At 46.3% G+C, this 13,187-nt stretch overlaps 1 protein-coding gene across 6 annotated transcripts in view; it reads right to left on the reverse strand.

The window, feature by feature from the left end:
- SOX5 (SRY-box transcription factor 5) overlaps positions 1–13,187 on the reverse strand; it is a 370,162-nt gene that overhangs the window by 82,397 nt on the left and 274,578 nt on the right. For all 6 annotated transcript variants that reach the window (XM_069762812.1, XM_069762814.1, XM_069762813.1 and 3 more), the window contains one exon: positions 1,976–2,102. In XM_069762812.1, coding sequence (XP_069618913.1) covers positions 1,976–2,102 — 127 coding nt within the window. The remainder of the gene's footprint in view (positions 1–1,975; positions 2,103–13,187) is intronic.

Here is a 13,187-nt window from a genome sequence, read left to right on the forward strand (position 1 = left end):
GAGGGATGGTGTGCGGAGGAGCAGGGTGGTGTGCGGAGGGCGGGATGGTGTGCGGAGGGGAGGGATGGTGTGCGGAGGAGCAGGATGGTGTGCGGAGGGGAGGGATGGTGCGTGGTCGGAGAAGGATGGTGTGCGGAGGGGAGGGATGGTGCGTGGAGGAGCAGGATGGTGTGTGGAGGAGCAGGGTGGTGTGCGGAGGAGCAGGGTGGTGTGCTGAGGGCGGGATGGTGTGCGGAGGGGAGGGATGGTGCATGGAGGAGCAGGACGGTGTGCGGAGGGGCGGGATGGTGTGCGGAGGGGAGGGATGGTGTGCGGAGGAGCGGGATGGTGTGCGGAGGGGCGGGATGGTGTGCGGAGGGTGGGTTGGTGTGCACAGGAGCAGGATGGTGTGCGGAGGAGCAGGACGGTGTGCAGAGGGTGGGTTGGTGTGCGGAGGGGCGGGATGGTGTGCGGAGGAGCAGGATGGTGTGCAGAGGGTGGGTTGGTGTGCACAGTAGCAGGATGGTGTGCGGAGGGGCGGGATGGTGTATGGAGGAGCAGGATGGTGTGCGGAGGAGCAGGGTGGTGTGCGGAGGAGCAGGGTGGTGTGCGGAGGGCAGGGATGGTGCATGGAGGAGCAGGACGGTGTGCGGAGGGGCGGAATAGTGTGCGGAGGGGAGGGATGGTGCATGGAGGGTGGGTTGGACAGTGTGCGGAGGGGAGGGATGGTGTGCAGAGGGTGGGTTGGTGTGCGGAGGAGCAGGATGGTGTGCGGAGGGGCGGGATGGTGTGCGGAGGGTGGGTTGGTGTGCGGAGGGTGGGTTGGTGTGCGGAGGGGCAGGATGGTGTGCGGAGGGGCAGGATGGTGTGCGGAGGGGCGGGATGGTGTGCGGAGGGGCAGGATGGTGTGCGGAGGGGCGGGATGGTGTGCGGAGGGGCGGGATGGTGTGCGGAGAGGCGGGATGGTGTGCGGAGGGGCGGGATGGTGTGCGGAGGGGCGGGATGGTGTGCGGAGGGGCGGGATGGTGTGCGGAGGGGCGGGATGGTGTGCGGAGGAGCAGGACGGTGTGCGGAGGGGTACAAGTGTGTAGACGGTGGAGCAGATATGCTTACAGAGGGGTAACCATGTCCGCCACAGTTCTGTCGCCAGCGACCTGATTACGAGAGATCGGCTTAAAGCGACATGACAACATATTTAAGGTCTTTAGGTGCAATTAATAAGGATCAGCGGAGCGCTGTGTGTTTGGCCGCTGATCTGATTATCTCTTTATCTCTGCACTCGGTTGATGATACAGAATAGATTATGGCGGATAAAGAGGAAATTTGTTTCACTGAGCAAAAGTCATGAAGTCTTCCAGGAGAGCGATGGACTCCGGAGCCGTGGCTAATGTCCCTGTGGGGGGACCCCTGCACTGGGGGGCTATAATAAGTAGCATTTATTAGATTTCTACATAGCTTATATTTCAGATGAAGTTTTTTTAAAGGGCCAGTACCATCCCATGTTATACCAGTACAGGAGCGTTATAAGAGGGGCAGCTGATATCAGGGGTCTCTGGTGTCCGGGGTCTGAGAGCGAACAGGAAACCAGATCATGGGGCGACTGCCGTGTATTAAAGGGGAAGTTTAAGGCTACGGACACATGATTAGTAATAGTTCAGTATTTTACATCAGACCAAATAGTGACAGTGTGACTGTGGCCCTAGAAGAAAAGTCTGCAGTCACGTAACGTGGCCACAGTGTGACAGTGCGAGTGCACAAGGTATTCCATGTGAGGACGGCATCACGTGACAGCGCCTACACGGTGCGCACGCCCGCGGTCATACGCCGACTGCACGCTCCTCCGATTCTGAAGGTTCCAGCGGAGGAGAGACCACAAGAGCACAAATCGTCTTCATGCCGTCATGTGACACAAAAAGGGGCGGCAAACTTCACAGGGTGAAAATGCCTTTAAACACGTTTCTTTTGGGGTCTCTGATATGAAGCCATTGTTACTTACTGCATCCGGCCTTGTAGCTGAACCCTGGCGGGATGAGAAAGCCCTGCTGGGCGGCTGCTGCGGCCGCTAACGTCCTCTGGTCTGGAGGGAACACGGGGATCATCAGGGGAGGCAGCTGACCCTGGACCTGGAGGAGACGAGCAGAGGAAACAGAGAACATGTGACACGTTGTATACATGGAAGACTCCGCAGAACGGCAGCTATCATCTACAGGGGGGAAATAAGTATTGGATCCCCTACCGATCAATAACAGTTCTGGCTCCTACAGACCAGTTAGACTCCTAATCAACTCATGACCTAGTCACCTTTATAAAAGACTCATGTCAACAGACTCAATCAGTCAGATTCTGACCTCCACAACATGGGCAACACCAAAGAGCTTTATAAGGCTGTCAGGGACAAGATCATAGACCTGCACAAAGCTGGAATGCGCTACAGAACCATAAGTAAGACGCTGGGTGAGGAGGAGACAACTGTTGGTGCAATAGTAAGAAAATGGAAGAAATACAAAATGACTGTCAATTGACATCGATCTGGGGCACCGTGCAGAATCTCACCTCGTGGGGTGTCCGTGATCATGAGGAAGGTGAGAGATCAGCCTAAAACTACACAGGGGGAACTTGTTAATGATCTCAAGGCAGCTGGGACCACAGTCACCAAGAAAACCATTGGTAACACATTACACCATAAAGGTGTAAAATCCTGCAGTGCCCGCAAGGTCCCCCTGGTCAAGAAGGCACATGTGCGGCCCGTCTGAAGTTTACCAATGAACACCTGTATGATTCTGTGAGTAATTGGGAGAAGGTGCTGTGGTCAGATGAGACAAAAAATGAGCTCTTTGGCATTAACTCAAATCGCCGTGTTTGGAGGAAGAGAAATGCTGCCTGTGACCCAAAGAACACCATCCCCACTGTCAAGCATGGAGGTGGAAACATTATGTTTTGGGGGTGTTTCTCTGCTGAGGGCACAGGACTTCTTCACAACATCAATGGGAGAATGGATGGCAATGACCCAAAACATACAGCCAAGGCAACAAAGGAATGGTTCAAAAAGAAGCACATTAAGAACATGGAGTGGCCTAGCCAGTCTCCAGACCTTCATCCCATAGGAAACTTATGGAGGGAGATGAAGCTCCGAGTTCCCAAGCGACAGCCTCAAATCTTAATGATTCAGAGATGATCTGCAAAGAGGAGAGGAGCAAATTCCTCCTGACATGTGCGCAAACCTCATCATCAACCACAAGAAACCTCTGACTGCTGTGCCTGCCAACAAGGGTTTTACCATCAAGTATTAAGTCTTGTTTGCCAGAGGGATCAAATACTTATTTCTCACTGCAAAATGCAAATAAATGTATATAATTTATACAATGTGATTTTCTGGATTTTATTTTTGATATTCTATCTCTCAACGTTAAAATTAACCGGCCCTTAAAATTATCGACTGTTCATGTCTTTGTCAGTGGGCAAATAAACAACATCAGCAAGGGGTCAAATACTTATTTCCTCCAGTGTCCATACACAGCACATGGTATCTCCTGGGTATGGTATACATAGATTACACTGTGTGTAACTGGTACAGTGTTTGAGTATACATATATACATCTATACACACACATAATCTAATTACCTGCATACATTAGTATATAGGATTCTGTAAATATAATGGAGATGTCCTGCGGTAAGTAATCTATAGATTTAGATATATTATATATATATGTTTATTTACAGTGGGTGCAGAAAGTATCCAGGCCCCTATATAGTCTCCATGTGTCGGGTCCCTACACTGCACCTATCACGGACCCATTATCCTGCAGCTTTATATCCTCTGGCACATATCCAGTATACAGTATATATAGCATCCAGCCCGTATACATGGGAAGTGAGGAGCTCGCTCCCGCCGGCAGGAAGGCACTGAACTTTTTTTTTTTAAATGGTTTCCAAGGATAAAAGTGACTTTGCCAAGAGAAGAGGCTCCAAAACAGCCCGAAAAACACTAATAGAAAGACAGATGGTTCCACGATGGGAATCGCTGCCAACGAGAGAAATAAATAAATAAAAATAAAATGGATGTTATTGAAGCTGATTGTAAAGTCCTGAGATCACTGCCAGCGAGGACGAGCCGCTCAGATGCTCATGTCATGGACGGGGACAGCGAGGAGGCAGGGACGGCCGCGACCTTGTGCTATCCACGAGGGGTGACAGCCTGCACCGCGACAATGCGCACCGCCGGGTAACAAACGCAACCGAAATAATCCGCAACCCACTGCCCAGATCTCAGTTATATCATACAGCGGTGACATCACCGCTCCCCACATATCCGTTATATCATACAGCAGTGACATCACCGCTCCCCACATATCCGTTATATCATACAGCAGTGACATCACCGCTCTCCAGATATCAGTTATATTATACAGCAGTGACATCACCGCTCTCCAGATATCAGTTATATTATACAGCGGTGACATCACCGCTCCCCACATATCCGATATATATCATACAGCAGTGACATCACCGCTCTCCAGATATCAGTTATATCATACAGCAGTGACATCACCGCTCTCCAGATATCAGTTATATTATACAGCGGTGACATCACCGCTCCCCACATATCCGATATATATCATACAGCAGTGACATCACCGCTCCCCACATATCCGTTATATCATACAGCAGTGACATCACCGCTCCCCAGATATCAGTTATATTATACAGCGGTGACATCACCGCTCCCCACATATCCGATATATATCATACAGCGGTGACATCACCACTCCCCACATATCCGTTATATCATACAGCAGTGACATCACCGCTCTCCACATATCCGTTATATTATACAGCAGTGACATCACCGCTCTCCAGATATCAGTTATATTATACAGCGGTGACATCATCGCTCCCCACATATCCGTTATATCATACAGCAGTGACATCACCGCTCTCCAGATATCAGTTATATTATACAGCAGTGACATCACCGCTCCCCAGATATCAGTTATATCATACAGCAGTGACATCACCGCTCCCCAGATATCAGTTATATCATACAGCAGTGACATCACCGCTCCCCACATATCCGTTATATCATACAGCGGTGACATCACCGCTCTCCAGATATCAGTTATATTATACAGCAGTGACATCACCGCTCTCCAGATATCAGTTATATTATACAGCAGTGACATCACCGCTCCCCAGATATCAGTTATATTATACAGCAGTGACATCACCGCTCCCCACATATCCGTTATATCATACAGCAGTGACATCACCGCTCTCCAGATATCAGTTATATTATACAGCAGTGACATCACCGTTCCCCAGATATCAGTTATATTATACAGCAGTGACATCACCGCTCCCCAGATATCAGTTATATTATACAGCAGTGACATCACCGCTCCCCAGATATCAGTTATATTATACAGCAGTGACATCACCGCTCCCCAGATATGAGTTATATTATACAGCAGTGACATCACCGCTCCCCAGATATCAGTTATATTATACAGCAGTGACATCACCGCTCCCCAGATATCAGTTATATTATACAGCAGTGACATCACCGCTCCCCACATATCCGTTATATCATACAGCAGTGACATCACCGCTCTCCAGATATCAGTTATATTATACAGCAGTGACATCACCGCTCCCCACATATCCGTTATATCATACAGCAGTGACATCACCGCTCTCCAGATATCAGTTATATCATACAGCAGTAACATCACCGCTCCCCACATATCCGTTATATTACACAGCAGTGACATCACCGCTCCCCACATATCCGTTATATCATACAGCGGTGACATCACCGCTCTCCAGATATCAGTTATATTATACAGCAGTGACATCACCGCTCCCCAGATATCAGTTATATTATACAGCAGTGACATCACCGCTCCCCACATATCAGTTATATCATACAGCAGTGACATCACCGCTCCCCACATATCCGTTATATCATACAGCGGTGACATCACCGCTCTCCAGATATCAGTTATATTATACAGCAGTGACATCACCGCTCTCCAGATATCAGTTATATTATACAGCAGTGACATCACCGCTCCCCAGATATCAGTTATATTATACAGCAGTGACATCACCGCTCCCCAGATATCAGTTATATTATACAGCAGTGACATCACCGCTCCCCAGATATCAGTTATATTATACAGCAGTGACATCACCGCTCCCCACATATCCGTTATATCATACAGCAGTGACATCACCGCTCTCCAGATATCAGTTATATTATACAGCAGTGACATCACCGCTCCCCACATATCCGTTATATCATACAGCAGTGACATCACCGCTCTCCAGATATCAGTTATATTATACAGCAGTGACATCACCGCTCCCCACATATCAGTTATATCATACAGCAGTAACATCACCGCTCCCCACATATCCGTTATATTACACAGCAGTGACATCACCGCTCCCCACATATCCGTTATATCATACAGCGGTGACATCACCGCTCTCCAGATATCAGTTATATTATACAGCAGTGACATCACCGCTCCCCAGATATCAGTTATATTATACAGCAGTGACATCACCGCTCCCCACATATCAGTTATATCATACAGCAGTAATATCACCGCTCCCCACATATCCGTTATATTACACAGCAGTGACATCACCGCTCCCCACATATCCGTTATATCATACAGCGGTGACATCACCGCTCTCCAGATATCAGTTATATCATACAGCAGTGATATCACCGCTCCCCACATATCAGTTATATCATACAGCGGTGACATCACCGCTCCCCAGATATCAGTTATATTATACAGCGGTGACATCACCGCTCCCCAGATATCAGTTATATTATACAGCAGTGACATCACCGCTCCCCAGATATCAGTTATATCATACAGCAGTGACATCACCGCTCCCCAGATATCAGTTATATTATACAGCAGTGACATCACCGCTCTCCAGATATCAGTTATATTATACAGCAGTGACATCACCGCTCCCCAGATATCAGTTATATTATACAGCACTGACATCACCGCTCCCCAGATATCAGTTATATTATACAGCGGTGACATCACCGCTCCCCAGATATCAGTTATATTATACAGCGGTGACATCACCGCTCTCCAGATATCAGTTATATTATACAGCAGTGACATCACCGCTCTCCAGATATCAGTTATATCATACAGCAGTGACATCACCGCTCTCCAGATATCAGTTATATTATACAGCAGTGACATCACCGCTCCCCAGATATCAGTTATATTATACAGCAGTGACATCAGCGCCCCCACATATCCGTTATATCAAACAGCGGTGACATCACCGCTCCCCACATATCAGTTATATCATACAGCAGTGACATCACCACTCCCCAGATATCCGTTATATTATACAGCAGTGACATCACCGCTCTCCAGATATCAGTTATATTATACAGCGGTGACATCACCGCTCCCCAGATATCAGTTATATTATACAGCGGTGACATCACCGCTCTCCAGATATCAGTTATATCATACAGCAGTGACATCACCGCTCCCCACATATCAGTTATATCATACAGCGGTGACATCACCGCTCCCCAGATATCAGTTATATCATACAGCAGTGACATCACCGCTCCCCAGATATCAGTTATATTATACAGCAGTGACATCACCGCTCTCCAGATATCAGTTATATTATACAGCAGTGACATCACCGCTCCCCAGATATCAGTTATATTATACAGCACTGACATCACCGCTCCCCAGATATCAGTTATATTATACAGCGGTGACATCACCGCTCCCCAGATATCAGTTATATTATACAGCGGTGACATCACCGCTCTCCAGATATCAGTTATATTATACAGCAGTGACATCACCGCTCTCCAGATATCAGTTATATCATACAGCAGTGACATCACCGCTCTCCAGATATCAGTTATATTATACAGCAGTGACATCACCGCTCCCCAGATATCAGTTATATTATACAGCAGTGACATCAGCGCCCCCACATATCCGTTATATCAAACAGCGGTGACATCACCGCTCCCCACATATCAGTTATATCATACAGCAGTGACATCACCACTCCCCAGATATCCGTTATATTATACAGCAGTGACATCACCGCTCTCCAGATATCAGTTATATTATACAGCGGTGACATCACCGCTCTCCAGATTTCAGTTATATTATACAGCGGTGACATCACCGCTCCCCAGATATCAGTTATATTATACAGCACTGACATCACCGCTCCCCAGATATCAGTTATATTATACAGCGGTGACATCACCGCTCTCCAGATATCAGTTATATTATACAGCAGTGACATCACCGCTCTCCAGATTTCAGTTATATTATACAGCGGTGACATCACCGCTCCCCAGATATCAGTTATATTATACAGCAGTGACATCACCGCTCTCCAGATATCAGTTATATCATACAGCAGTGACATCACCGCTCCCCACATATCAGTTATATCATACAGCGGTGACATCACCGCTCCCCAGATATCAGTTATATTATACAGCAGTGACATCACCGCTCCCCAGATATCAGTTATATTATACAGCAGTGACATCACCGCTCTCCAGATATCAGTTATACAGCAGTGACATCACCGCTCCCCAGATATCAGTTATATTATACAGCGGTGACATCACCGCTCCCCAGATATCAGTTATATTATACAGCACTGACATCACCGCTCCCCAGATATCAGTTATATTATACAGCAGTGACATCACCGCTCTCCAGATATCAGTTATATTATACAGCAGTGACATCACCGCTCCCCAGATATCAGTTATATTATACAGCAGTGACATCACCGCTCCCCAGATATCAGTTATATTATACAGCACTGACATCACCGCTCCCCAGATATCAGTTGTATCATACAGCGGTGACATCACCGCTCTCCAGATATCAGTTATATTATACAGCGGTGACATCACCACTCTCCAGATATCAGTTATATCATACAGCGGTGACATCACCGCTCTCCAGATATCAGTTATATTATACAGCAGTGACATCACCGCTCTCCAGATATCAGTTATATTATACAGCGGTGACATCACCGCTCCCCAGATATCAGTTATATCATACAGCGGTGAAATCACCGCTCCCCAGATATCAGTTATATTATACAGCAGTGACATCACCGCTCCCCAGATATCAGTTATATTATACAGCGGTGACATCACCGCTCCCCAGATATCAGTTATATTATACAGCGGTGACATCACCGCTCCCCAGATATCAGTTATATCATACAGCATGGACATCACCGCTCTCCAGATATCAGTTATATCATACAGCGGTGACATCACCGCTCCCCACATACCAGTTATATTATACAGCGGTGACATCACCGCTCTCCAGATATCAGTTATATCATACAGCAGTGACATCACCGCTCCCCACATATCAGTTATATCATACAGCGGTGACATCACCGCTCCCCAGATATCAGTTATATCATACAGCAGTGACATCACCGCTCCCCAGATATCAGTTATATTATACAGCAGTGACATCACCGCTCTCCAGATATCAGTTATATTATACAGCAGTGACATCACCGCTCTCCAGATATCAGTTATATTATACAGCAGTGACATCACCGCTCCCCAGATATCAGTTATATTATACAGCACTGACATCACCGCTCCCCAGATATCAGTTATATTATACAGCGGTGACATCACCGCTCCCCAGATATCAGTTATATTATACAGCGGTGACATCACCGCTCTCCAGATATCAGTTATATTATACAGCAGTGACATCACCGCTCTCCAGATATCAGTTATATCATACAGCAGTGACATCACCGCTCTCCAGATATCAGTTATATTATACAGCAGTGACATCACCGCTCCCCAGATATCAGTTATATTATACAGCGGTGACATCACCGCTCACCAGATCTCAGTTATATTATACAGCAGTGACATCACCGCTCCCCAGATATCAGTTATATCATACAGCAGTGACATCACCGCTCCCCAGATATCAGTTATATTATACAGCAGTGACATCACCGCTCCCCAGATATCAGTTATATTATACAGCGGTGACATCACCGCTCTCCAGATATCAGTTATATCATACAGCAGTGACATCACCGCTCTCCAGATATCAGTTATATTATACAGCAGTGACATCACCGCTCTCCAGATATCAGTTATATTATACAGCAGTGACATCACCGCTCTCCAGATATCAGTTATATTATACAGCAGTGACATCACCGCTCTCCAGATATCAGTTATATCATACAGCAGTGACATCACCGCTCCCCAGATATCAGTTATATTATACAGCAGTGACATCACCGCTCTCCAGATATCAGTTATATCATACAGCAGTGACATCACCGCTCTCCAGATATCAGTTATATCATACAGCAGTGACATCACCGCTCTCCAGATATCAGTTATATTATACAGCAGTGACATCACCGCTCGCCAGATATCAGTTATATTATACAGCGGTGACATCACCACTCCCCAGATATCCATTATATCATACAGCAGTGACATCACCGCTCTCCAGATATCAGTTATATTATACAGCAGTGACATCACCGCTCCCCAGATATCAGTTATATTATACAGCAGTGACATCACCGCTCTCCAGATATCAGTTATATTATACAGCAGTGACATCACCGCTCTCCAGATATCAGTTATATTATACAGCAGTGACATCACCGCTCCCCAGATATCAGTTATATTATACAGCAGTGACATCACCGCTCTCCAGATATCAGTTATATCATACAGCGGTGACATCACCGCTCCCCAGATATCAGTTATACAGCAGTGACATCACCGCTCCCCAGATATCAGTTATATTATACAGCGGTGACATCACCGCTCCCCAGATATCAGTTATATCATACAGCGGTGACATCACCGCTCCCCAGATATCAGTTATACAGCAGTGACATCACCGCTCCCCAGATATCAGTTATATTATACAGCACTGACATCACCGCTCCCCAGATATCAGTTATATCATACAGCAGTGACATCACCGCTCTCCAGATATCAGTTATATCATACAGCAGTGACATCACCGCTCTCCAGATATCAGTTATATCATACAGCAGTGACATCACCGCTCTCCAGATATCAGTTATATCATACAGCAGTGACATCACCGCTCTCCAGATATCAGTTATATTATACAGCGGTGACATCACCGCTCTCCAGATATCAGTTATATCATACAGCAGTGACATCACCGCTCTCCAGATATCAGTTATATCATACAGCAGTGACATCACCGCTCTCCAGATATCAGTTATATCATACAGCAGTGACATCACCGCTCCCCAGATATCAGTTATATCATACAGCAGTGACATCACCGCTCTCCAGATATCAGTTATATTATACAGCAGTGACATCACCGCTCTCCAGATATCAGTTATATCATACAGCAGTGACATCACCGCTCCCCAGATATCAGTTATATTATACAGCAGTGACATCACCGCTCCCCAGATATCAGTTATATTATACAGCAGTGACATCACCGCTCTCCGGATATCAGTTATATTATACAGCGGTGACATCACCACTCTCCAGATATCAGTTATATTATACAGCAGTGACATCACCGCTCTCCTGATATCAGTTATATTATACAGCAGTGACATCACCACTCTCCAGATATCAGTTATATTATACAGCAGTGACATCACCGCTCTCCAGATATCAGTTATATTATACAGCAGTGACATCACCGCTCCCCAGATATCAGTTATATTATACAGCAGTGACATCACCGCTCTCCGGATATCAGTAATATTATACAGCGGTGACATCACCGCTCGCCAGATATCAGTTATATTATACAGCAGTGACATCACCGCTCCCCACATATCCGTTATATTATACAGCAGTGACATCACCGCTCCCCAGATATCAGTTATATTATACAGCGGTGACATCACCGCTTCCCAGATATCAGTTATATTATACAGCAGTGACATGACCGCTCCCCACATATCAGTTATATTATACAGCAGTGACATCACCACTCTCCAGATATCAGTTATATTATACAGCAGTGACATCACCGCTCTCCAGATATCAGTTATATCATACAGCGGTGACATCACCGCTCCCCACATATCAGTTATATCATACAGCGGTGACATCACCGCTCCCCAGATATCAGTTATATTATACAGCAGTGACATCACCGCTCCCCAGATATCAGTTATATTATACAGCAGTGACATCACCGCTCCCCAGATATCAGTTATATTATACAGTGACATCACCGCTCTCCAGATATCAGTTATATTATACAGCGGTGACATCACCACTCTCCAGATATCAGTTATATTATACAGCAGTGACATCACCACTCTCCAGATATCAGTTATATTATACAGCAGTGACATCACCGCTCTCCAGATATCAGTTATATCATACAGCGGTGACATCACCGCTCCCCACATATCAGTTATATCATACAGCGGTGACATCACCACTCTCCAGATATCAGTTATATTAAACAGCAGTGACATGACCGCTCCCCACATATCAGTTATATTATACAGCAGTGACATCACCACTCTCCAGATATCAGTTATATTATACAGCAGTGACATCACCGCTCTCCAGATATCAGTTATATCATACAGCGGTGACATCACCGCTCCCCACATATCAGTTATATCATACAGCGGTGACATCACCACTCTCCAGATATCAGTTATATTAAACAGCAGTGACATCACCGCTCTCCAGATATCAGTTATATCATACAGCGGTGACATCACCGCTCCCCACATATCAGTTATATCATACAGCGGTGACATCACCACTCTCCAGATATCAGTTATATTAAACAGCAGTGACATCATCGCTCCCCACATATCCGTTATATCATACAGCGGTGACATCACCGCTCCCCAGATATCAGTTATATTATACAGCAGTGACATCACCGCTCTCCAGATATCAGTTATATCATACAGCGGTGACATCACCGCTCCCCACATATCAGTTATATCATACAGCGGTGACATCACCACTCTCCAGATATCAGTTATATTACACAGCAGTGACATCATCGCTCCCCACATATCCGTTATATCATACAGCGGTGACATCACCGCTCCCCAGATATCAGTTATATTAAACAGCAGTGACATCACCACTCTCCAGATATCAGTTA

The sequence above is a fragment of the Ranitomeya imitator genome, chromosome 4 (genome assembly GCF_032444005.1).
Source record: "Ranitomeya imitator isolate aRanImi1 chromosome 4, aRanImi1.pri, whole genome shotgun sequence".
Lineage (NCBI taxonomy): Eukaryota > Metazoa > Chordata > Amphibia > Anura > Dendrobatidae > Ranitomeya > Ranitomeya imitator.